This window comes from Peromyscus maniculatus, chromosome 5 (assembly GCF_049852395.1).
Source record: "Peromyscus maniculatus bairdii isolate BWxNUB_F1_BW_parent chromosome 5, HU_Pman_BW_mat_3.1, whole genome shotgun sequence".
In the NCBI taxonomy this organism is placed as follows: Eukaryota; Metazoa; Chordata; class Mammalia; order Rodentia; family Cricetidae; genus Peromyscus; species Peromyscus maniculatus.
In genome coordinates this window covers 29954157-29981149 of record NC_134856.1, presented here as the reverse complement: position 1 = coordinate 29981149, position 26993 = coordinate 29954157, and the positions used below count along the sequence as shown (strand labels likewise).

Here is a 26993-nt window from a genome sequence, read left to right as displayed (position 1 = left end):
TGATGGCTTCACTTTTACTGAGTTGTAGGTTTTTTCTGCGGTGAATGTGATCAATATTAATAGCTGTAATTGTAAATAGAAATGATTATGTTTTACATCAAGTTCACTGGTGTGACATAGCCCTGTTCTGTAGTCAATGAGCCTGTAAGGCTGAGATTCACATTAGGATTAAACCGAAGCTATGTCTGGTTCGTGGAGAATCTTTACATCAATTGAAAGCATTACAATAATTGCAAAGTCAGTTATGACCACAGCACTAAGCTCAGCTTGGCTCTTCTGAGTAGGGAAAGTTCTTTCTACCCATTCTCATGTATCTTCCCAGTTGCCTTTGCATTCACCTCTGCAAGATCCCAGGATGGTAGCATTTGAAGCAATTGCTCTTCCTCCAAACACCATTTCCTGTGATTGGACAAACTCTTAAATGCTATTCTAAAATGAGAATCACAGTAGTCACAACCCAAAACAATTGTTAAGTGGGGGATTTTGTGCAAGCCATTTAGAAGGTACCTGGCACTCAGCATTCCGTGTATATTTGCTGTTATTCTTCGGTCGTGGGCCCCACTTGTATCCTGCAATGCAGTTTTGTATCCTATTCTGTCATCCCTCCTCTCCACTGTGAGACCCGGATGAGGTCCGGATGAGGTTCAAGTCAGCCTGCAGGTGTGTGCGGGTCTCCATGGGCTAGAAGGAAAAATGTGTGCCATGCGTCAAAGGCAAGAAGCAGCTGCTAGGCTGCTGCCTACAGTAGTAACCTGGGAGGGAGCTTTGCCATTTGCCTCAGGAAACTAATTTGAAAGTACTCCTTTTGGTACAAGAATTCCTTAGGAAAGAGCATGCATTGATTACAACTCAAGGACCTGTGGAAGTCTGCCTCGTGCAGTGTGTTTGAGATGATATCATGCACATTTGCCTTTATCCCTTCCTATTTCTGTATGTGACAGCTCGCAAGTCAAAGAAGCTGGGGAAGTTAAAAGGCCTTCACGAGGAGCAGCCGCAACAGCATCCCCCGCCACCGCCGCCACAGAGCCCGGAAGAGGGGACCACATACATCGCTCCTAGCAAGGAGCCATCCGTGAACTCCGCTCTGGTCCCGCAGCTCTCCTCCATCACGCGTGCTCTCACGCCATCCCCGGCCATGATCCTGGAGAACATTGAGCCGGAGACCGTGTACGCCGGCTACGACAACTCCAAGCCTGACACTGCAGAGAACCTGCTCTCCACGCTCAACCGCCTGGCGGGCAAACAGATGATCCAGGTCGTGAAGTGGGCCAAGGTACTTCCAGGTAGGATGGCACACGGCTCAGGCTCGGTACTAGTCGTGCCCTGGGGTCCGCTTTGTGCAGCATCCTGACATGTCTGTCAAAGACACCAGAGTGGTGGGAGAATTCTGGATACTGATTCATTTCTTTCCTTCCAAGAACGCAGGTCTGTGGTTCTGTTGTTCCTAAAACAGGAGCACGACTGTTGTTCGCAAAGGCGGTACAATCCCTTCTGTTACTGAGGTCACACTGAGCTGGCTCCGGGCAGCACAGTACCCTAGTTCATCTAAGCTCAGGCCCAAGGAACTTAAAGCCTTGTAAAACACCCTGACCAACTCTCCCTGGTTAAAAAAAAAATCCTGCTTGGGACTCAAGAGGTGGTCTGTAATGTGCCTGCACACACCTGAGTTTAGATCCTCAGAAATATATATAAAGATGTATATATTGTAATAATAATATATATTATTAGATGTATATAATATTATAGGCCTGTCTTGCAGGCCTGTAATCCCAGCACCAGAGAGAGACAGAGGAACTCTGGAGCTTTCAGGCCAGTCAGCCTAACTCCAGATTCAGGGCAAGACCCTCCCTCAAAAGATAAGGTAGACAATAACAGACAAGCCACCCCACATAGACCTCTGGCCTCTCCATATTGCACCCACAAGGCTGCACGTGCACCTGTATGCCAAGGCTGCACATGCACCTGTGCATACACATGCACATGCATAATGTATACCAGACACACACAAAACTCCTCCCTGCCCTCAGCACCCATAAAGCACCCTTGAACTCTCCACCTTGTGTTCACTTTCTGCCAGGCAGGATAGACCCTCTACAGAGGCGGCATGGACAGATGTTTGCACATTGCACTGGTTCATGAATTAACTGTGGTCAACCTGCATCCTGCGGGGAAAAAAAAAGCGGGGGAGGGCTTCAGCCCAAAGAATAGCACGTCACAGCTGGAAATAGGTGTGAGAAAAGCACAGGGGTCATAGAGCAGAGTACCAGCTCTGCTGCAGAGCGCTGTCAACAGCTCCTATCCCAGGCATGGGGAGCAAGGAGTAAGATTTCTTAGGCACTACAAAGACAAAAAGACTACAGTTTTTCTGCTCTTGCAGATATGCAGATTGTGACAGTTAAACTCCCCCTAAAGCTGGCGCCTTGGCTGTGTGGGAATGAAGCAAGATTCGAAGGTGAATGCGATCCTACCAGCGTGTTGGTTATCAAAGCAGAGCCTCACTGGATGCTCCTGTGTGATCTGCCCCAGCCCCGCTCCACCGCCAGCCCACCCCCACACCACGCATTTGGTGTGAATTTAAAATGATGTCCTGTGCAGAGCCAAGCACGCGTTCCCGTAGATGTCTGTGGAATTGATCCAAGTGTGTTAGAGAAAGGTGGTTAGGTGGAATTCTTCCTGGAATGTGCTCACATGCTAAGTGTCTTTCTGTGATTAATTGTTCTGTTCTCTAGGATTTAAAAACTTGCCTCTTGAGGACCAAATTACCCTCATCCAGTATTCTTGGATGTGTCTGTCATCATTTGCCTTGAGTTGGAGATCGTACAAACATACGAACAGCCAGCTTCTCTATTTTGCACCAGACCTAGTCTTTAATGAGTAAGTACCTATTAATTAGCCCTCATAAAACAAACTGCAGAATTATTTGTTATGCTGTTGTTTAAAATAATCTCTAAGCCAGATGTACAAGTGTGAAAAAATCTACTGAAACAAGCATTTTCAAAGGTTTAAAAAAACATTGAATTTTGAAAAACTTAAAAATCACTTTACAATGGTATAACATACACATGTCTAAGTCTAAGTATCAATAAATCAGTATATGTAACTCTTACATCATGTATGTGGGAATCATCCCAAAAGAACGAGGATCCAGTTGGCTCTGAGAACTCACCTGGTACAGTGCCATGATTAATAGAAAGCATTCTCTTTGCTATCTGCTCCAATTGAAAAGAAGCTCATTTCTAGGAAATGTGAATCTTTAAAGTGCCAGTTTTTGAGAGCATCGTAGAATGGTTCTTTTGTTAACTGTACACAGCTGCTCGATGTGTTTTCATGACAATCATAATTACCCTGCCTTTCAATCATAAAAGAAGCCAAAACCTTATTCTGCAGTGGAACATTTTTTCATTTTATAATGCATTTTAAAAGGCTGAACAAATTCTAGTCAGTTTTTTCCTTGACTGTGAATGCCTTCCTATTTTAAGTTAACATTTTATTATTGTTTGCATTTCACATTAGCACATTTCTTATATGTTTATATTCAGCAGTACCTCTTTGTAATTGTTGGGTTAAAAAATATTTAAAAGGGAGCACTGAGATTATTAAAAGGGCAACACAGCCACCCACTAACATAAGTCCCTCTGGAGACATGAATATAGAGACTTCTAGAATGTGGGTATCAGATGACAAATGGGTGAAGGAAAGAGACATCATGCCAGGATACCACAGTGACCCCTGTTGTCGTCTTTGAGGAGCCCAGCTCACCTCAGTGCAGTTTGCCACCACAGGAATTTCATTCCAAAGAAAGTGTAAGAATATCACGGGTTCTTGAGACAACTGCGCTGGCAAGCCGTCAGATTAATCCAGCATAAATTTTCATTAAAAGTAAAGCCAATGAACTGGCATGCATATCTTAAATTTACTTGTTTTCCTCAATGATCAGCTGTTAAATACATTATTAAACAGTAAGCCTGCTTTTAAAGGCTCTAAGGACAGTCCTTGTAACAGGAAGTGTGGGTGCCGCCTGAAGATCTGAGTTTGATTTTGTTCAGAACGGACTCACCTCACCTGCCTAACCTTCCGGAGTATGTGTATCCAGTTTTTGTGATTGTACAATTTACCATTTAAGTTAATACTTTGACATGTGCTGTTTCATAACCACCACCAGGCTCTACCTCCAGCACTTTTTCCTCATTCCATGCTAACACTCCAAATATTTTGAGTGATAACTCTTCATTGACCCCCTCTAAACTCTATGGACCTATAGTTTATGAGCCTACCTGTATTCTAGGCATCATGTAGGAGCGGAGCCATACAGTATTTGTGCTTTTGTGCCTGGCTGATTTTCACTGGACATAATATTGTCCATGTTTGCCCACACTGAAGCATGTATTCAACATCCATTCCTTTTTATGGCTTAACAGTATTTCCTTCTTTGTATGTGGTCAGTCCTCATTATTTATGGATTCTCTACCTGTGGGTTTGCCTGCTGGTGGTTACATCCAGTTTTAATCTCACCATGATCACACACAGTATCTTAGCCATCATTCATAGCGCATGCAGAATGCAAAATAAATAAGTCTCAAAAGAGTGCAAATTGCAGCAGAGATCAAAAAAGACCGTCTTCTGCCTTTTGGGTTCAGCTCTGAGACTGTACGCCAGCTTCCTTTATGCTTTCTATTTTTTGCTACATTCCGTGCAGCTTTATGCTTTTCTTGGTGATGTCCCTGTTTAAAATGGCCAGAGTGCAGTGCTGGTGTGCAGTCTGGGGCCACTGAGCTCATCAAGGCTGGAACAGTGCCATGTAGCGAAGAAAGACGTACAGTCACGAGCTGCATTGCTCTGGCCATGAGCTCTGTGTTAGTGAGCCCATGGAGTGTATTAAATAAGGTATCTGAGTAGATGCACATGGAACAAGATTGTGTATAGAAGAGCTGAGAAAAAGTGTGCCCAGGGGTATAGTGGGGCTTGGCCCTCAGTTTCCCCTAGGGAAATAGCTCCATATTCACTGATTCCATTTGCCTTGCCTTCACAGAACATAGCTGTAGAAAATATCGGAAGCTGAGTGTCTATATGTGGCCCTTCGCCACCTTTGGCTGTGGGGGATGATGCCCCAGTGGGCATGGGTACACAAATGCTCCTCGGGACATCCGTATCAGGAACTTGACTGTGACTGTAATCACACTCCCTGACAAAAACACCTGAGGAAAGGCAGAGTTTATTTTGGCTTATGGTTCCAGAGGGACAGAGTCCATCGTGTGAGGAAAGGCATGGCGGCAGAAGGGAGTGGACTGGCATACAGGCAACAGAGAAAAGGAACAGGAAGTGGGGTAAGGCCTCGAGTCCCTGCCCTGGAGATTTACTTCCTCCAGCAAGGTTCCTCCTTCCAATGGTGTCATAACCTCCCTAAACAGTGACACCAACTGGGACTCAAATAGGAAGACACACGAGCCTCTGGGGGACATTTTCATTCAAATCTCCACAATTATCTGTTCTTGTTTTCAATTCCTAAGACTTTGGAGTAGAGCCTCTGTGCACATGCTAATTCCGCACTGAACTTTTTTGAGGACTTCTCAAACTGTATACACAGAAGTTGTAACATTTTTACAGCCCACCAACTGAAAACAGGCTTCCAGTTTCTCCATGTTCATGCCAATACTTTTTCTTTTGAATATTCATCCTACTAACTATGATCATTCATTATAGTTGGGCCTTGCATTTCCCTGGCAAATGGTGGTGTTGGCCAATCTTGACCAGCCATTGATGTATTTTCTTTGGAGAAATGTCAGGTCAAGGCTTTTTCCCGTTTTTTACTTTACACTGATTGTCATGTTGCTCTTTGCTTGTGGTCCTTTATCTATTCTGAATGTAAAATCTTTATATGATGATTTGTAGTTATTTACTACCATCTGTTAATATTTTTCCCACTTTTTGAAAGTAGAAAGTGGTTTTTTAAAATGTGTTTATTGTTTTTGAGATAGAGCTCATGTATCCCAGGCTAGCCTTAAGCTCACTGTGAGCCTAGGATAACCTTGAACTCTTGATGTGTCTTGAGTGCTGGAGTTGTAGACACACCGCCAGTTTGTGCAGTACTGAGAACTGGACTCAGGACTTCATGTGCACCAGGCAAGCACTCTACAACTGAACCACATACCCAATCCTCAATGGAACTTTATGAATCACAGAGGTTTTTTTTTTTTTTTTTTTTTTTTGGTTTTTCGAAACAGGGTTTCTCTGTGTAGCTTTGCGCCTTTCCTGGAGCTCACTTGGTAGCCCAGGCTGGCCTCGAACTCACAGAGATCCGCCTGGCTCTGCCTCCCGAGTGCTGGGATTAAAGGCGTGCGCCACCAACACCCGGCTCACAGAGGTTCTTAATTTTTGAAGTTGAATTCACCTTTGTTTCCTTTTGTGTCCTTTGCTTTTGATGCCAAATATTAATTTTAAAATGTATGCAACATCAGAAGATAAAATGTCCAACCAAGAGCCCAAGGAGAACCCCTTTGAACACATGAAAGTCAGGGGGAAAACATCTTATTTTTGAAGGTTTAACTGGCCCCTTTTGTTGGCTTCAGACTCTGACAGTCTTTTTTTTTAAATCTGGTACCTAGCCTTGAACCTGAGCATAGTAGCTGCTCTATAAATATTTTGTGGGTAGATTAATTATTGAACAAATTAACCCACCCTTCTAATATCTGGCCTGAAGGGGTTTTTCAGAATTCACATCTCTGGTTACAAGAAAGAAGGTTGTGGGAGAGAAGTGTGATATCCAGCTGTGTGTGTCTGTGAACAGGGCATTGATGTGCTCACAAGAGGAACAGAGCGTGGTGGGTGCTTGCCTGGGTTAGCCTTTGAAATGTTGTCTAGTGATCTTACCCTTCAGCTCCACATTAGCAATACTGAGCTGGAGGGAGGCAGGAAATGGAGAATAATAAAAGAAACATTCCTTCCAATTTTTTTCATTAAACACTGAAGTGAAAATATGAGTTAATACTTTAGCACAGAACTTTTCTTATTATAAACTCAAAACTTTTCAGATAAGTATTAAATGATTAATTATTCAATTCTACCTTGAAACAATACAGTATATATTGTCTTAGATCACTGCAACTATTCAAATTTCTTATCAGTTCAACACACATATTAAAACTCCCACTTAAGCTTGTAATGAAAGTTTTTCTTTTGCTTTTTTCCTTCTTCTTCTTCTTCTTCTTCTTCTTCTTCTTCTTCTTCTTCTTCTTCTTCTTCTTCTTCTTCTTCTTCTTCTTCTTTTCCTTCTCCTTCTCCTTCTCCTTCTCCTTCTCCTTCTCCTTCTCCTTCTCCTTCTCCTTCTCCTCCTCCTCCTCCTCCTCCTCCTCCTCCTCTTCTTCTTCCTTTCCTCCTGAAATGAAGATTTGGTATTCAGTCAATTTCTTTAAAGCCTTGACCAATATTTGAAAATTAGAAGTCTGTTGAAGACTTATGTAATCTCTCTCAAAAGATACTGCCTGTCATCTGAGCCTTGTGGTCCTAAGATTGTTGGAGAGAGCAATGGAGTGGTAGGTCTTGGTGCCACCTCTCCAGCCTCTTCTAGTGACTCTGAGTGGATCTCCAGGGAAGAAAGGTCATTCCAGCAGATGTGGCAGAAGTGAAGTCAACCCACATCTTCCTCAGACTATGCTGACTGTGATGCTGTGTGCCCTTAGAACAGACAGCTCAACAATCAGTCATTTCATGTAATGTTTTCATAGCACCTTGATCCCTTTCAAGTTCCTGGCTGCTAGATCACTACACTGACACTTTACACTTGTCCTTGGTGATAGCTGTCTTCAGACATCCTCCCAACAAACAGTGCCTGTGCGCCCCCTTGCACCCAACACTTTGGAACTTCAAGAGGCCTGGCTGAGAGTGCCTTTGTGTCTCAAGAGGGTTTCTGTGCATAGGCTGTAGTTATGGCACCCTTGGGGACGCCTGGAGTAGTTGGAGTTAGAACAGGACAGATAGACCCTCACCCCAGATGACTGAGATCCCAAGCCACTGGAGTGAGTATGTGTCACATTCAGTGATAAAGAATAGTTGTTTTGATGAGAGGAGCCTGGAGGTGCGTGAATCTGGGCCAGTTTCCTCAGTACTAGCCCCTTGTAAGTACCCTCCTCAGTCTCCTCGGTGCAAGCCCATTCTCCTTTCTGATTAGGATTTCTAGGTCTCCAGTATGTAACCTTTGTTTCTCGCTTCCTTCCTTCTTCTTCATTTTGTCCATGGCTGTCTTACATGCACACGCATGCACATGTGCTCGCACATAGGCACAAACACATGAATGCCTTTTCATGAAAAACTAGCGATGCCCTCTCTCCTCTTATTGTTTCTTTCTTACTCTGGGTAGGATGAAGAGCCTGCTTCTTCTCTTTTTATAGCTGTGAAGATCTCAGCTATCCAGCAGCTGGAGAGCCACAGTCCACTCAAGCGACCTGATTATTGTGATGGCCTCCCTTGGGCGGCACACGGTGGCTCCACCAGTGCCTGCTACCCACCAGTCCTTTTCACTCTCACCTTCCTCTCACAGATAGCTGGGCTTGAGACTTCTAAGAAAAACAATGCCATAAGTAGAAAGTGGTCACTCACTGTCTGCAGAGGACAGGCATTGCCACTTCAAAATGAGAGTAATCTTTGCCACAAAATTAGACTAGAGTGGGATTGTACCTGAAGGCAGAGGCTAGCAGGACACCTAGGGGAACCTCTGCAAACAAGAAGCAGTCCTCTAGTTATGTATCTTAGTTACCTTCTCCCTTAGGAAATTTCAGGTTGAAAGAGTTCATTTGCCCTTGGAGTTCCAGAGGGGTAGAATCTGTCATGGCAGCTGAACATGTGATGGATCAGGAGGCTGGCTGGTCACACTGCATCCATACTCAGGATCAGGAGGCTGGCTGGTCACACTGCATCCATACTCAGGACAGGAGGCTGGCTGGTCACACTGCATCCATACTCAGCCAGCAGAATGTGAACAGGAAGTTGGGCAGGTTCTAAATCCTCAAGGCCTGCCTCAGTGGCTTACTTCCTCCAGCAAAGCCCCATGTCTTAATGGTTTTCTCGCCTTTCTAAACATTGCGAGCAGCTGGGGACCAAGTGTTCAGACATGTGAGCCTATTGGAGACAGTTCCCTTTCAGGTCACAGCAGTGCATATGAGGACAGATGAATGGCGGGGACAATTCTCTAAGCCAGCATTTCCTCCACCACCCTTCTTATCATAGTGATAAGAATTAGCATTAGACCTGGACATGGTGCCACACACCTGTAATCTCAGCCCTCGGGAAGCAGAGGCAAAAGCTGCATAAGGAAACCATGCCTAAAAGCAAACAAACCACAACCTTTTTTCCCCCTGGAGATTGGGCCAGGTGCTCCACACTGAGCTCCATCCCCAGACCTCTTTAAAGCAGGGTCTTTTCTCTCAGCCCCTTGGTAATTTTTGCACTCTCCGTACCCTGACTACCCCAGAGAGAAAGCATGCTTTTAAACACCAGCCCCACTATGTAAGAAAATGCTTATTACATCATTGGCACGCAGTAACTAATTTTGGTTTGTTGGTAGTCTTTCCAGTATGAGGCTCAGAAGTGAGATTCCAATGCTTTGGAGTCTTTTCAAAGGCTCTGAACTTTGAAATGGAGTCATTCCTGTAGACTTCGTCTAAATTTTACTTCAAGGGCACTCCTGTCTGTTCGGCATTTTTTACATGATGTCTCTTGTAGTGCACTTGAGAAATTTGCTAGAGTTAATGAAGCTGGGTGATTTTTGAGGAGAGGAGGAAATTAAGGAAGATGAATATGAGATGGAAAATAGTTGTGTGTTAACTGTTCTGGGATCCTAGAGAGTGGCAATGATGTGAGGAACATGGCTGCATTGCATACCACCTAAGTACAGGGAGCTGGTTTGCACTATGAATAAAAGTCATCAACAATTTAAGACCATACATTATCCATAAAGCGCTGGGCCTTGAATATTAGTAGCATATTGCTTTCTTCAGTTAACACGCTCAAAGGGCTTTGTTCTCTTCTGCTGAAAGCACTCTTTCTCATAAATAAAATCACTAAGTTTCTTCACTGAAAATTTCACAGACAAAATTTTTCTCTGCAGTGATTCTGTTGCAGGGTTGAGTCGGATGGCAGGGGACCAGTCAGTTGACCTGGGAGCTTTGCTTTTGCTGATGCAGTGCATATCTGTCCTCGTCAGCTTGACACCACCCTCTCCTCTGTCTGAGGACAATAGGTTGATTTGATGAAATAGGAACTTGTGCTGTCCAGTTCCCACCTTGACCCACATTGCAGATTGTTCAGGAATGGTGTGCCCCCCCCAGGGGGCAGGAAGCTAGGGCCTGTACAGTTAGCTTCGGGTTTCATTTCCCTCTTGTGCCTGGGAAAGCCAGTCTGCCCGCTGTGTTCAGAAGAGGCTGGTAGAACTGAGGCATCATGTGGTACTTCAATGTCTTGATAGAGAAAGACACTTGCTAAAAAGCTGGGCATGGGCATGAACTTATGCAGTTCATCCCAACTTCTCTAGAGACTGAGGCAGGGGGATCACAAGTTTAAGGTCAGACTGGGCTACATAGCAAGGTCAAAGCCAGCCTGGACCATTTGTAAGACTCTGTCTCCTTCTGCTACAACGTTAATTCATTCTTAAAAGTTAGTTCCTTAACTAAGAGAAGTCCAAGCTTCTGCCTAGGTGACAGGGTGCAAAGAGCTCTGATGGGACTGACAAACCTTGATGGAGGGGACAAATGGGACTGCGACTCTCACAGAGCGTGTCCTGGACTCTCATCTTTAGGCAAGTCTAGGGTGGATAAGCAGTCACATGATTGCCCCTTTTCATTGCATCATGAAGGAGAGGTGAATTTGGTTGTCTGTCATCCCCCACATTCACCCGTAAGCCCAAACTCACTTTATTAAGTGGATTGTGGGGGTTATGGAGGGCTAGGAAGAAAGCGTTGTTCCTTTGGGGTCTAGCGTTTGGTTCTTCCTTTAAGGACCAGCGAGATGGTTCAGCATAGAGAGGAGCTTGCACTCGGGCCTGAATGCTTGAGTTTGATCCTCAGAACCCACCAGGTAGGGGGAGGGAACCCACTCAGGACAAAGTTGTCCTCTAACAATACACAGTATGCAAACTGGCTACACTTACACATGTACACGCGCACGCGCGCACACGCACACACATACACACACACACACACACACACACACACACCATAAAAAAAATTTAAAGTAAGTATATAATGAGGGAAACAAATGAAAAAGATGCTGTCCTTGGAAAGTGCCAAAGCTGTACATTACTGAGGTGACTACACATTCCGATGTGGCCACCTTGCTGAGCAGCAACATCTCTGTGGCCTCTCTCTCCTGCACAGAGGACATCAGCATCCGATGGAATCAGGGGATTGGCAGTCGATAAACTCCCTCCTTCCTTCTGGCTAAGTTGTGATATCTCTCAACCTTTGTGGACCCTAGAGGGCAAGCAATCATGAAACAATGTGGGGGCACCAGAGGGCTGAAGGCACTGTTGTATTTAGACCTCCCAACTCTGCCATGTGATGTTTGTTAATGGTGAAGAGATGAAGGGCCAGGCTGGAATACAAGAGTGCCTCCATCCAAAGCTCAACAACTTCAGCTAAGTCAAGACTGATCCCTTCAGGCTATGGTCTAAACCTTTGAGACATCGTAATAGTTTCTGGTACTTTATAATGTGGAGCTCTCACTGACCAATCATATGTCATCTCTCATAAGAGTTACCTTTCGAAACAAGTAGAAATGCACCAGTGTATAAATAGCACCATTGAACCTTCTTAGAATAACAGTGACTTTAGTCCCACATTTAAATCAGTTGTATTTCCTGTCCAATACCACAGCAGCATTTGAGAGCTCAGCCTTGAAGGCCCAGTCTCTAACTTTCTTGCCAGCAACTTTGCTGTTGTCAAGTGAGATGCTTTACTTTGCTAAGGCTTCATCTCTCATCTGCCGTGTCAGGGAATTATCATCTCTCATCTGCCGTGTCAGGGAATTAGCCATCAGCAGTTCAGAAGCAGTGGGACCCCTTATACTCTCGAAATCACCGAGGAGCACAAAGACCTTCTCTTCATGTCATTTATATTTATTGATAATAACCCAAACAGAATTTTAGAATTATTAATCTATCAATTTATTTTAAAATAACAACAGGGGTATGGTTATAATTTGGCAGGAAAGTGCTGACCTTGTATGCCCAAGGTCCTGGGTTCAATCCCCAACCCCCACAAATAGAATAAAGATAACAACAAACCCATTGAATTCTTATAAATAATATCACATAACCATTTCAAAAAAATAACCATTTTCCCAAAAACACTAGAAGGGTGACATTTTTTAAAGCCCTTCCTCTAATCTGGCTTATATGAAAAATAGTTGATTTATGAGTGTTATCTGCATCTTACCATCAGTCTGCTATGATTGGTTGTTGAGGTTAAAGCATATCTTTTAAAATGGCAACATAAATGAATATCCTACTCGCTTCCCTGGATGTGGAATTAAATCTCTTTATCACTAAAAGCTATGAGCAGTGCTGAGAAGATGGCAAAGAATGTGCCGCACAAGCGTGGGGACTTGAGTTGGGATCCCCAGAACGCACATAAAGCTGTGTGCAGCAGTGCACATCTGTAATCCCAACTCGTGCAGCTGGGTGGGAGATGGATATGGGAGAGTCCCCTGGTCTGGTGTGTGCAGCCAGTGAACAAGGAGATCGTGTCTCAAAACTAGGTAGAAGGCAAGAGCCAACAGCCGAGGTTTTCCTCTGACCACACACACATACACTGTGGCACACACGTGCCCACACACATGAATACACACATGCTCTCATATGTACCCAAAAGAATTTAAAAATATTTGAGCAGTGACTAGCAACTTCTCAGTCAGTAATAAACACGCAGAACTGTCCACAGCATGCAAAGCCCCATGGTGACTGTGGCAAAGAATGCAAAAGAGAAAAGAATGCAGTCTGTCCCCTCATGTTCTGCGGTATGGTTGATGATTGCTGGACACACGAGACAAATGCTCATGAGTCGAGGACTAACATGATGAAAGCCAAAAGGCCGGTGACAGAATTTCATAGATGAGTGCTCCAGGAATGGAAAGGGAACACGATCATTGTTTATTTCCGTCTGTTTATGCTACTATAACAAAATACCAAAGTCTAAGTAATTTATAAGTAACACAGGTGTGTTTCTCACAGTTCTGGAGGTTGGGAGATTCAGGATCAAGCTGGTATGCCAGTAGGCTTGGCATCTGGTGAAGGGGCTTCACTCTGTGGTTGCTTCTAAATGGCACTCCTGCACAGGAGAATGGATGATGTGCCCCACAAGGATGGGAAAGTCCAAACTTGCCCCTGTCAACTTGATAAAGACCTTTTGTGGCTTGAATATGAAATGTCCCACATGGGCATGTCCCACTTGGTCCCAGCCAGGCGACCTTGAGTACATGGCCTCACTTCATTTCCTCTCTCCACTTCCTGACCACGGATGCAGTGTCCAGTCAGGGTTCTCACACTCCGGCCACCATGCTTCCCCTGATACCTGGTCTACATTCCCTCTTGCACTGTAAGCCAGACCAACCCTTTCTTGCCAGGTGTTTGATCAGAGCAAATGCAAAGAGAAAAGTAACGAACACAGACCCTAATCTCACTTAACCTGTGAAAAGACCTGCCTCTTAATGCCACCAGGCTGGCAAGGAACTTGAAAGACCTGAAGGGGGCAGCGCATTCACAGGCAGAGAGGTTCCATTCCCTTTCCCTTGTCTCAGGAAGTGTCCTTGACATCTGATGGCAGCCTCCATGCACATCCAGTTCTTTGTATGGAACTGCACGATGAGGAAGGGACGTTGGTTGCAGCCACCCCTCTTTCTAGCCAGGCTACCCTGTGCGCCGCCGTAGCCTGTCTGCTGCTGCCCTGAGACCTGCCTGAGCCACACAGGGAACTGACACATTAGAAGTCCTGGTCTTAATGCATTGCTTTTAGGTGATGAGCACAAAGCCTCAGCAAATCATTTGTCACTAAAGAGCAGTGGGCCGCCCCTCAGTTCCGATGAGAAGCTCGCAGACTTGCAGAGTAAAGGGGAAGATTAGAAAATGCTAGCCGCTGTTTCCCAGCCATCTTCATAGTGGTTTTATATAAACAGGTACGCCAAATTAACCTCTAGGCTATGCCCTGGTAAGCTCTGTGTGGCATCATGCACTATGCATGTCCTATGGGAAGTGAATGTCATGCCTGGTGTCGTGGCCGGGCGGTGTCACGCTCCTTTCACCCAGTAATGAATGATGCAGTTGTTCATAATGTCCTGAACAAAATCTACTCTGTGACAGATGTTCAGAATCAGTAATAAGGGAGGACATGTGACCAATGTCTAATAAATTAATTGAGTTGAACATTTTTTTCTACTCAAGCAGACAGTGCACCAACTTTTATAGAATAATTGAAACAAAAGATGGTCCCTTCATCCGGAATTATGGCACCGTGGAAATGATGCCTAGGACCCAGTCTGATTACCAGATGTAATAGTGTCACTGGTAACAGAGCTCTTAGCATATCTTCCTCTCATCTCGTAAGATTTTCCCAGTAAAGGAAATCTGTGAGCCTGTAATGTGAGCACAGTCGCTACCCTACTTTTCCCACCCCAACATCGACACACACCGGTCACCTCCCCAGGAGGCATGGCGCACCCGGGGAGACAGCTGCACACAGGTTCATCAGAGCAGACATCTTCACAGCCCCGGGTCCCAGGTGCTAGGATGATGTGGTCCTTGCTTCAGGAAAGCTGACCCCACCAGGAGCTGGTGGGTGCAGATCTGGATTGTAATGAGGGAAAATTGTTTGTCCTCACTTTTTATCTAAGTAGTCTAGAAACAGTCATAAGCTAGCAATTAACTTTGTTCACATTCTGCAATTTCAAAAGGGATTGGATAAAATCCCTGCCGCTTGGACTCCCCTCTCACAAGTACCTGGAGCTACTTATTAAGATTAAATGACTTCTTTGTAACCACTATTGTCTGTGTGAAGGAAGACTAGCCTCTGTGTTTTCTTTTAACGTCTACAGCCTACAGCTGAGACATGGTAATTAAAAACTGGACTTCCCCGAGCCAGGAAGTTCTTTTCTATCCCCCTTCTATGTGTCCTGTTGTCCCTGCGTGTCCAGATGGAGATCAGTAAAGGATACTGATACCAGACCTACAGATGTAAAATGACACACCCCTCCTCACCTTCAGACCTCCTGTGGATACTTTCTGCCTAAAACAATGGGAATGGCACCAAAATAATTGTCCCACCATATTGCCTGATAAATAATGACAAGAAAAAAAAGTCTATACATGTTCATTTCAGATGCAGGTTTTCTCTGATATTTTTAATGCACCTTTGGTTAGATTGTAAGTATATAACCATGCACATGGCAGCCCAACTAGATAGCAGTCTGAGGTAACAGGTCTTAACCCAGTGAGCATTTATGGAGCTCTCCTGGGGTGTGGAGCATTCTCTTCTGTTTTGGAACTGCAGCTCTGGGTCCAGGCTTCCTCAGTTCAAACCTTGAAGTAACTGTTGCCTGTGAGCGTCCACTTAACCTAAGTGTCTTGCAGTAAGTAATCACTGTAGTCAAGTGAATAATTAGAGTGAGGATGTGTATGAACGTCCCTTCCAAGGCGAGAATCGTAAGATCTGCTTGTGGAGGAATCCCTGCTGGACACGGTGCTGGTGTGCTCCCGTGCTGAAGGCCTTGCTGCCGGTGCACATGGTGATCTGGGGTTCCCTTTAACGCTTTGCCATAGCTTCCTCATCTCATGGTACTGTGACTTCTTCAACCACCGATCTCAGGGGACTTAAGACGTCATCCTGAAAAGTTGCTTTAAAATCACTTTTTTCCAGTCAGCTATTTATATTGTCTCGGCCTGGGGAGAGGCACAGCTGAAGGAATATGAGCATGAAGCCTGTGCTTAGCATTGGTGTGATGTCATTCAGCAGTTACCCCATTTACATTCTGCAAAACCTGAGTTTTTGCAGGTGACTCTGGCTTTATGCTTTCTTTCTCGTACCCCAAACTCTGCTGGCACCTGAAAGGAACCGCTGATTATATTATTTCCTGGGGCATGTCTAACTATAGAGGTGCAGGTTGAATGCATGCCTGTGAAGGTCAGCGGACAGTTCGGGGTGCCATCATTCCTTAGGAACTGTGCACCTTGTTTTTTGAGACAAGTCTCTTGCTGTTCTAGAGCTCTTCAATTTGCCTAAGCTATCTGGCCAGCAAGCCCCAAGAAGCTGGCTGCCTTTGCCTTCCCAGCACCAAGATGAGGAGCATCTGCCCCCAGACCTGGTCTTGTGTCTTTGTTGTTGTTTTATTTTATTTTTTACATGTGGTCTGAGGGTCAAACTCAGGTCTTCATGTTTATATGGCAATACTTCACCAACTGAGCTGTTGCCCAGTTCCTGTGTATTAAGTGTTTGTAATGCTGTTATGAATGAATGTTTTTAAAATGCCATGTGTAACATTTTTTTGTTTTGTTTGGTTTGGTTCTCTTTTAACTTTTTACTGATTCTTTGTGGATTTCCCATCATGCATCCTGATCCCATTTATCTCCTCATCCCTTTGTGTCCACCCTCTCTACCCTTGCAACCTCCCCCCAATAAAAATAAATGAAATTTAAAAGAATAACAAAAATACAAAACAAACAACAAACTATCTCAGTGTGGAAGCTGTAGTGTGACACAGTGTGTCAGGCAGTGTACCCTTTAGTCCACACATCTTCACTTGTAAGGAAGGGTTCCTCACAATGATTCATTCGTTGGTCTGAGGGGAGGACTCTGACTTCTGCTACACTGTCGATACTGGGCCCTCACTGGGACTCCTCTTGGATATCCTGTGTCATGGAGGTCCTGCAGTTTGGGATCTGTGGGTTTGTCCCCTTCATACTCCAGCAGTTCATAGATGAGGTGGGTGTTGGGGTGGCTAACTCAAAGTCCTGGTTCTGGGCCTGGGTGGTAGCTGGGTTGGTCAGCCTTTTAGCTATCCCTCAGCATCCCTCAGGGCGAGCTCTCCAGCTCTCCCCTGCCAGCTCATCCAGTGTTGCAAGCAGCAAGGGGCAGGGCCAGTTCTCCTGCCCTCACACCCACCGACAGGGTCAGCTCTACTGTGCTGCCCAGGTGAGGTGCAGGGCCAGTTCTCCCTAGGGCTGTAGCCAGTGGGGGCAGGGCGAACTCTGTGCAAACCCATCCTACCGCCTTCTGTGGTAACAGGAGCCACAACATCAGTGCAGACCACAGCTGCTGCAGGGCCACGGATCCAGACATGGCCCTTAGCAGCAGCCCGGGCCCAGAGGACACCATGGCCCCAGGTGGCAGCACAGGACTCTGATCTGTATGGCCCCAGCAGCAGCACAGTCCTTGGACACAAACATGGCCCTGGGTGGTGGCCCAGGTCATTCACCTGTGGCCCTTGGTGGGCCATGTGTAGTATTTATGGGGAGGGGGGGACATGAAATACTTTTCTTCCTATACTTCTAGGGCTGTCAGTGGTAAGAGACAGATGCCATGTCATTAGGCCCCTTCTAGGTTTTTAGTCACGTATTATTTTCAACATCCATTGAAGCCAATGGAAATTGGGGTGCTGACGTCCAAGGTCGGTTTTATGAAAACATATCTCTCCTGGAACATCAATTTAGGTGACAAAGAGAACACTGGGTTGGCTTCTAACTAGTGCTAGAACACTCTATTGGAAGTTAATGGAGAATAAATGGATGTCCTTGAGACCACTGGGCTGCCAATATCTCTAAGGCATCAATCCAGGAAAACAAGCCCAGACAGAATTTCATGGTGATCCCAGGACCTGATGGCTGAGCTCTGCCACTGTAGAGAAATTCTGTACATCCTAAGGACAGAGCCCGCACAAGTGCCTCCTCTGTGTCCTGTTGTTCCGGGACAACCTCTTAATGCCCGTGGTTGGGAGAGAAATGGTAAACTTGTATAATCTGAAGATTCAAATTGAGGTAATTTGTATTCTCATTAAGGTCTGGAGGGAGAGACTGTTTCTGAATGCTGTTTTTTTGTCAACTTTTTTTTTAATGACAAGCAGTCGGGAGCCATCTGTTACACTGTCCACGGAACAGGATGTTCGATTTATCCCAACCTGATGATGTGTTGTGATCTCAAGTTATTTGACTCACTATTTAATGAGACCCGTGCTACCTCATGACGACATACCACTCACGGTCCTAGAGGCAGATTACTAAAGTAATAGCTGGCTACTAGCAAACCAAATGGCCTTTTTGATGGACCTGTTCCAGAGAGTCCAGAAACTCGAGGGCACTCACCCTGGTTCCACAGCTCAGCTAGTGGGAAGAAAGTTAGATTCACCTATACCCATCGCTTTGGGAAATTTATCTCCTGCTCTCCTCACATCCTTGTGAACATGTGCCGTAGGAAAGCCAATCCTGGGATGATACATGCTCTGAAGGGCAGAGGCCACAGTGTGGGCAGTCCCTTGGATTTAACGCAGGGCAACTGTGGAGTATTTCAGTTGTCTTTTTGCAGGACTTCCCAAGTGCTGTTTTGCACACCCTGGAGGTGTGTGAGTGGGAAGATGGGTTGGTGCGCTGTTGCTGACGGGTCAGGAGTAAACAACACCATCGTTCTTTTCCTGGTCCCCACAGGTAGCAGAGCTGGAGAGCTCCAGCGGTGAGACAGGGTTCCATCGATTAAATGGCAGTTTAGGGAAGACAGAAGAGTGAGACATGAAGGTCCATTTTCATCTTCCCATAGGGCGCCAGCACTACAACACACAGGTCTTTGGGGACTGTTTCTGGGTGACCTTTTGTAACCATGGCTTATTGAAGACTTTTACCTCTCCTGCTTTCTAAAAGCCTTGAGTACGGCTTGCAATAAAACATGTGAAGCTTGAACACAGAGGACTGATGAGAAAGGAAGGTGAAGGCAAGCTGTGGGGACGGAGAACAGAGGTGTTTTGTGTCCTATAAAAGAGGAAAAGATACCTCTCAAGCCCTGACAGAAGCTACATGAATAAATGCAAGTTTAGTTTCATAACCTCTGTCAGAGTGTAGTAAGATGATTTGTAAACAGTCATTTTTTTTTCAAAACTTGGTAGGGGTGAAAATACACGTGAGCCTTGCTCCGTCATGTGTGCAGCTTGGGGGAGTAAAATCCAATCATGGGGCTGTGTAGCTAATCAACAGAATTTTCTCATCGCAGAAAGCTGAAACTGTGTCTCTTGAGATCATCCCCATCTACTTCCCGTGCCTGTCACTCCTCAGAGAACCCCATGGAGGTGAAACCATACAGTATTTGTCATTGGTGGCTGGCTTATTTTACTTGGTGTACAACACAAAGATTCCTTCGTGCTGAATGGATGGCTCGGAGGCTGAGAACCCAGATTTGATTCCCAGCACTGTATCCAGCCCCCTCACAGTCATCTGTAACTGCACTTCCTCTGCCCTCCATGGGCACCTGCACGCAGCATGGGAGTATATACACACTTAAAAATGATAAAAGTAAATATCTTTTAAAGATTCCTTCATGTGACGTCACATGAAGGAAGTTCCTTTTCAGCACTGAATAGTACTGTTCTGTGCACGTACCATACTGTGCGCCTGCTCCTCTGTTGATGAGCACTTGCTCTCCCCCCATCTTCTGACTAACATGAATGTTGCTGCCATGAGCTTTCACGTGCACGTCTTCGGTTGGTACACTGTCGATTCTTACAGGATTCTTCAAGTAGAATTTAGATCTGAGAAGCTTTTTCTGGTATCACAGGCCTTCGTCTCTTGGCAGGCAGAGCTCTGTGAGATGCAAACCTGCCTGTTCCATGTCATGAGTTCCAGGCCAGTAGAGCTACAGTCAAAAGACTCCGTTTCAGAGAGAGAGAGAGAGAGAGAGAGAGAGAGAGAGAGAGAGAGAGAGAGAGAGAGAGAGGTCTTTCCAGGCCCAAGTTCAAGATTAGATTATCATCCCCAGCAGCTATGTGGCAATGAAGCAGAGCTGGGAGTGGCCTGTGGTTTGGTTGACCAGATACCTGCTTGCATCGGAGCAGTGGTCCTAGTGCTGTCATTTGCCATCAGCTGGTACCAGATGGCCATCTAAATAGATGAAAGACTATAGGTCCTTTTCATTTTTGTTTTAGTTAAGACCATACCTGAATAAAAAAAACATGTTCTTATTGGACTCCCAACAGTGGGAGTTGGGGTGTTTCTGACTCCTCTGTCTGTTCTTGGGACCATGTTCCTTCTACAGCCTTGATATGAGGGTTTGTGCCTAGTCTTATTGTAATTTGTTATGCAGTATTCCATTAATATCTCTGGGAGGCCTGCTGGTTTTTTTTTTTTAAGGGAAACAAAGGAGGAATGGATTTGGGAGAGAGGGGAGGTGCCGGGGTTGGGGGTTGGGGGGTGGGGGCTGAGAATAGTGGAGAGAGGGGGAAGCTGTGGTCGGTATGTAATGTATGAGAGGAGAATTTTTTTTAAAAAAAATACTGTTACATTAAACCTACTGTTGAATTAATTGTCCCCATAATGTAAGATAGCACAGTACCATTGACATAAAGTGATAGCATGAGTGTACTTCATTGCTTAAAGTTTGAGAATTCCATACATGCGTCAAATATGTTTTGATCAAATCCACTCTCTATTCCCTTCTTCCAATTCTTCCTACATCCCCCTACCATTTATGTCTCCAAACTTCATGGACTTTTTAAAAAACCCATTGAGTCCACTTAGTGATTCTTGTATGGACATGGGTATAGAACCATCTACTAAGGTGTGGGTCACCTCTCAGGAGCCCCATCCCTGAAGAAACTGACTCTTGAACCAGGAAATAATAATTTGTTATAGATCATCTTTGGAAATACCTCAGTTTTAAAAGATCAAAAACCATATAACACAGCAGACACATTATTTTATGCATAAAATGGATGAGAGATAATTTTAATAATAGGTGGCAGAAACATTAAGGAAAAAAGATAGCAAGGTAGCATGAGTGCTTAGACAGGTGTCCAAGGTGTTTAGATATGAAATTAAAACTAGCCAGTTCACATGTGAATCATTTCAGTTTTGAGTACTCCATCCACCATGATTTTAATGGGCTCTATGTCTAATCCCTACTATTATTATAGGAAAAAAAACATTCTAACCCAAATTTTCTTAAAGTAACAACAACAAAATATTTTCTCACTGTGAATATTCACTTTTTCCCAAGTGAAATTCAAGTGGGAGAGACTGGGTTACTTGACGTAACATCCTAAAGCTACTTCCGAATGGTCGTGAGATTTTAGTTTAGTGGGGTGGAAGTCCCAGGAGAGGACCCAGTAAAGCTACAGTTAAAAGTGAAACTGATTTCCCAGTTGGAGAAACTTTCAAGTACACAGAACTGTTGAAGTATTTTTAAATAATTTCCCAGCAGCTGGGCATCGTAGCTATATAATCCTGGAATACATAGTAGAGCACATAGTATATATGTGTTTGCATGCATGTTCAAAGTTTTATTTTCATAATTTTTTTAACCCAAGGGGCGGGAGAGTTGACTTAGTAGTTAACAGAGCATTTGTTGCAAGTCTTTTTTGTCCTGCCAGCCAGCTTCCAAATCATGACACAGAGACTTATTAATTATGAAACTCGGCCTATAGCATAGGCTCGTTTCTAACTAGCTGCTAAAACTTAAATTAACCCATTCACATTAATCTACATCCTGCCGCGTGGCTCGAAGCTGTTACCTCTCCTCCTGCACACCTTGCTTGCTCCCTGCCTTCTTCTTCCCAGCATTCTCTCTGCCCCCCAAATCCTGCCAAGCTATTGGCCATTCAGCTTTTTATTAAACCAATCTGAGTGACACATCTTCACAGTGTACACAAAGATTATTCTACAACAAGCACTTACTTGTCTTGCAGAGGACCCAGATTTTGCTTCTAACACACATAGAGGCTCACAACTATCTGTAACTGGAGTTTCAGGGAATTTATGCCTTCTTCTGGCCTCTGTGGGCACCAGGCACTTACTTGGTGCACATACACATGTACAGGAAAAACATTTATATGCATAGAAAATAGAAATAAATCTCTTTTTAAAAATTCTAACCCAAGACTCTTAGAATCAGATTTGGATTTCTATGCCCATTTTAGGAGTTGTATTTGCACAAATTCCAGTTTATTTTATTCCACAACTTGAAAAGATGCACAGAAAACTTGTATGTGCAAGTTTGTTAGTGTATAGAAGCAGAGAATAGTGGCTGCTAGCCCTCTACATGTGATGCCCAGACATCTCCCTGCCGCCTCCATTCAGCCCCCTGTTGAAGGTTGACTCTACACTTATTTTTCATTTTCAGAGGCAGAATACAGAGTTGCCTTTCTTTCCCAAGTCGTCAAGTCTAATCTTACTTGATGATACTTGATTACTCTGTTCAAAATAAGATACAATCATTAAGTGAATAAAATCATATAGCAGAATCTTTCTGCAAAGGCATATTGTAGTGCTAATACCAGTGTCATGCCAAAATAGTGTCCTTGTTACTACTTCTTTGAAAGTACCTTTCTGTACATTAAATCTAATTGTGCAAAATAATGTGGTGTAGTTAAGTGTGTTTGTAAGGTGGCCAGCTTATTTTCATGAATTGCAAGCTATATTGAGTACATAATCTTCCTCTTTTGGAGAGGAATTTGGAAACACAGAAGTTCTACTACATGATGCAGAACAAAGGACAAACAATAAACTCATTGATTACAGAGACAGTGCCATCTGAAGCTCTCTGTGTAGTTCAATGACTGGAGTGGATTCAAAAACCAGTGGTGCCTGAGAGTTTAAGTCAAACATCAGGGTTTGGATCACAGCTTCCTCACATACAAAATCCTTCATAAACATGAGGATAGTTCTGTAGAAGAATTTCTAAGCAGTCTTACTAAATAAAAAACACGGAGCCAAATATAGGGGTGAAAGCCTGAGAGATCAGGGAAATAGTGACAGCCTCCAACCACCTAACCTCACCAGCTCTGTAGCTTCCAAAATGTGAGCTACTTCCTGTCTAACTTGCGCCTTTATTGCCTTGCTTTTCTACCCTCTCATTGGCTCTTAGCCCAGCTACCTCACTTGCTTGTTACTGTCTGTCTGTACAGACCTCCAGGTCTCTATGGTTGGTACTGGGATTAAAGGTGTGTGTCACCATGCTTGGCTCTGTTCCCTAGTGTGTCCTTGAACACACAGAGACTCTGCCTGTCACGTGATCGGATTAAGGGCGTGTGCTACTGCTGCCTGACTTTTGTGTTAATGGCTTGCTATTTCCTCTGATTTCCAAGCAGACTTTATTTATTAACATACAAATAAAATACCACCACATTTCAGAACAAATAAAATATCACCACATAGTTCCTTACAAGACATTGTGAGAATTAGCGAGAAGCAATTCAACTCTTGCATGCAGGAACTCTCCCTGAACACAAACACGCACACACGTGCGCGCGCGCGCACACACACACACACACACACACACACACACACACACACACACACACCCGCCAGGACGGCAGGGTTATTCAACAAAGGGTTAAAGGACTCTGTTCAGACCGACGTGACACAGATGGCTTTCTTTAGGTGTGCTGCCACATGCACCCTCTCGTGTGCTCTCAGATAGAGTCTGAATCTTTCTCTGTCCGCCGTCCTGTGTGTGGATATTGTGTTAACACGGCTTAGTAACAAACACCTTGACACGAAGGTGTTTACTTCTCATGTTCAGCATTAGGGCAAGTCACTTCTGCGTGTCTCTCCTCTGTCCTTGGTGTACTAGCCTATATAGAGAAGTGATAATAATACAATAGTTTTTTCTTGAAAATTCATTTTAAGAATTTAATGCTTTCTTGGCTTCTTTCAACCAATATGAACCATGACTTCTCTAGAAAGATTTTCTCTATTACAATTGAATTTCTAAAGAACTACACTCCACACAGTACTTTATGCTTTGGGAACTTCTGCATGGTTCATTCCTATGTCCATACAAGGTTGGAATTATTCGTGGTATTTGGGTTTTGCCAGTGAGAAGCTTGGGCCTCAGAAGTCACAGGATACAAGCCTCTGAGCTGTGTGGCACTAGCCCTTCATGGCAAAGCCAAAAGTGCCTGCTCCCCTATGGAATAGGTTGGGCTGCAAATGCGTATGAGTGGCTGGGAGCTACTCAGTCAGTAGAGTGCTTGCCCCAGAAGCACCAGAACCTGAGCTTGATTCCCAGAACCAGTGCTTATACTCCACATGATGGAGAAGCAGAGATAGGTAGATCTCTGAATTAGACAGCTAGGCTTTGCCTACTCAGCTCCAGGCTAGTGAGAGACCTCATCTCAAAAACACAAGGGGACTGGCACCTTCCTCCTCAGCATGCCATGCTATATTCTGACACAGAAAGTTGTCCTCTAGCCTTCACACTAACACGAATGCATGTGCACACGCGTGTGTGCACACACATAAAATGCATAGGAGACACTTTCAGAAGCCAGTGTTAAGTGCTTATTTGTATCAACCACCATGGGCACCCTAATTTTGTAGTCTCCTTAATACTTCTCTCTCTCCCAACTTTTTGAGATCTTCACAAATGGCATATTTAATTTTGGAGCCATGTAATAATCTTACCATCTATACATGACCAGCATCCCCTGCTTAACGTCACCATCAGCCGCACATCCGTGTGCCTTCATGTCGGTGCTTTAGTTACTTCTCATTCCCTTCCCTCCTCTTTCTTCTTTTATCATGAAATATATATTGAGTAAAAGTTGATACTTAGCCCTTGTCTATCATATCACTTTTGACTTTTAAAAGGCTTGGTTGACCGTAGGTCCTCTGTTTAAGAAATGTGTAATTAACAGAATGATAGAACTGAACTTTTCCCTGCACTCTTAAACACATAGAAATTTTGCACAAATGAAAACACAGAACCCTCTTATATACGTAGGCAATCTCAAAAGGAGAGGGCAAGCAGAGCTGGAGAGATAGCTTGCGTGGTCGGTACAGAGCTTTCCTTATAACCATGTAGACCCATGTTCAGTTGCAAAGTGCATGTGAGAAGCTGAGCATGGCAGTGCACACTTAGAATTCCAGGACTGGGAAGAGGAAGAAGGCAGACCCTGAGAGTTGCTGACCGGTGAGCTCAGGTAAATGCGAGGCAAGTTTCAAGCAGCAAGGTGGATGGCACCTGAGGAACAAAAGCTGAGCTTCTCTGGCCCCCATACTCGGCACAGGGGGCTGGGAGAGGGGACAGGTCTGCCCAGCTTTGAGCTAAATTTCCAGTTAGCCAACAGATGAGTGGGTGCAGACATCTGCTTTAGGGGTGCATGTTAGAACACAAACAAGAAAGGGACTTTTGTTCCAGTTGGGTTAGGGCCTGTGGTAGAGCCCCATGCATACATCCAGGGCCCTGCCACTAAGAACACTAAAGCTCAGCTACTCTTAGACTGGCCCAGGGACATGGCAAGGAAGCAGAAATAAGGAACACAAGCCTGCGCCACATCAAGTGAAGTCCACATTTAAACTACGTGAGTCCTACCAAAAGTGCTGAAGCTGAGAAATTAGCAATAAAAACTCCTCCAGAAGAAGTAAAACACTTGTACTTGTGGCAGTTCTAAATGCCAACACTTCCCAGAGAGTTCCTTCCACAAGCTGGTGCCCATACAGGTTCACATAGAAGACTGTGTGCCAAAGTAATGCATGTAAATGTGCATACTGGCATCCTAAAAATGAACTTAAAAATCTGAAAGATGCTATAAAAAGGAGCGTGTTGAAATGTCTGGTGATATAAAAGGAGCCATAATAACCATGAGAAGAAATGTCTCATGGGAAGTCACAGATGTTTTTGAAAGAATGTCTTCACTCTTTGACATGGCAAATAGTGCACCCAAAACTCAGGCCCCAGACACAAGCAGTATGAAGTGGGCTCATCTGAGTAACAAGAACCATCCTAGAGCATCCCCAGTCCTTGGTGTGACAGATACTGCTGCAAAAATTCAAGCCCTGAGCACAAGCACCGCAAAATGTATAAGTAATAAGAATAATTCGAGGGAAAGAGGTCATTCATGATTATGATAGGGAATGGGGTACACAGGAGGCGCTGGAGCGGAAGAGGGGAGGCTGGAAATAACGTAAATACAATACTTGTGCACGAAATTCTCAAAAATAATAAACAATAAATAAATTATAGATACTAAATTGTGGGTTTGACATAAACAAGGGAAAAATTTAATTGGAAAATAAATGTGAAAAAAAATCACCTAGAATGAAAATATGAAGAAAATGTCGAGAATGAAAGAGAAGTTAACGTAGAAGAAGCAACGAGAAAGGTGGGGTGTCTAACAGAACTCGGGGATGAGGCTGCTGGCTGAAGAGGCAGTAGCAAAGGACATTTCAGAATTTAAAAACTGCCTATGTGTCAGAAACTGCACTGTACCTCTAACAAAACAAACAAAAACCAGTCCATCCCTAGGCACACCACAGTGAAAGTGCAGGCATAAGAAAAAGAAACATAATGCTACCAGCGAAAATTCAAGTTAGCTATGAGAGATTAAAACTATATGGCGTTTTCCCCAAAGCCACGAAGAAGGTCCAGGCTTCATGGAATACTAGCCCCAAAGTACTGAGAGAAATGACCTGTCAACCTAGAAATCTGTAGCTTCAGAAGGCAGCCACCAAGCAGCTGGTTAATGACACTTTGAAAGAAGTTGATACTCAGAACTTCAGCTGAGAGAATCACTAAAACGTGCTCTGCAGTGAGTAAGAAATTAAACCCAGGAGTGATGCACGATGGACGAGAGTTCTGATGCCCAACGACACGGCTGCATCCAAACACCCGGGTGGGCTGCACTGGAGCTACGCAGTAGAGGGCTGGCCCGGCGTGCGTAAGGGCCTGGGTGCCGTCCTCAGTGCTGCAGAAGCGGGAAGGGGAGACTGGTAAACACACCGGTGACTCTAACAAGAAATGCAGTGGAGGTGAGAGAGGCAACGT

General features: G+C 44.5%; 1 protein-coding gene across 11 annotated transcripts in view; it reads left to right on the top strand.

The window, feature by feature from the left end:
• Positions 1-26993, top strand: part of Nr3c2 (nuclear receptor subfamily 3 group C member 2) — a 331912-nt gene that overhangs the window by 264539 nt on the left and 40380 nt on the right. For all 11 annotated transcript variants that reach the window (XM_016001822.3, XM_076571976.1, XM_016001825.3 and 8 more), the window contains 2 exons: positions 942-1283; positions 2730-2874. In XM_016001822.3, the coding sequence (XP_015857308.1) occupies positions 942-1283; positions 2730-2874 (487 nt within the window). The remainder of the gene's footprint in view (positions 1-941; positions 1284-2729; positions 2875-26993) is intronic.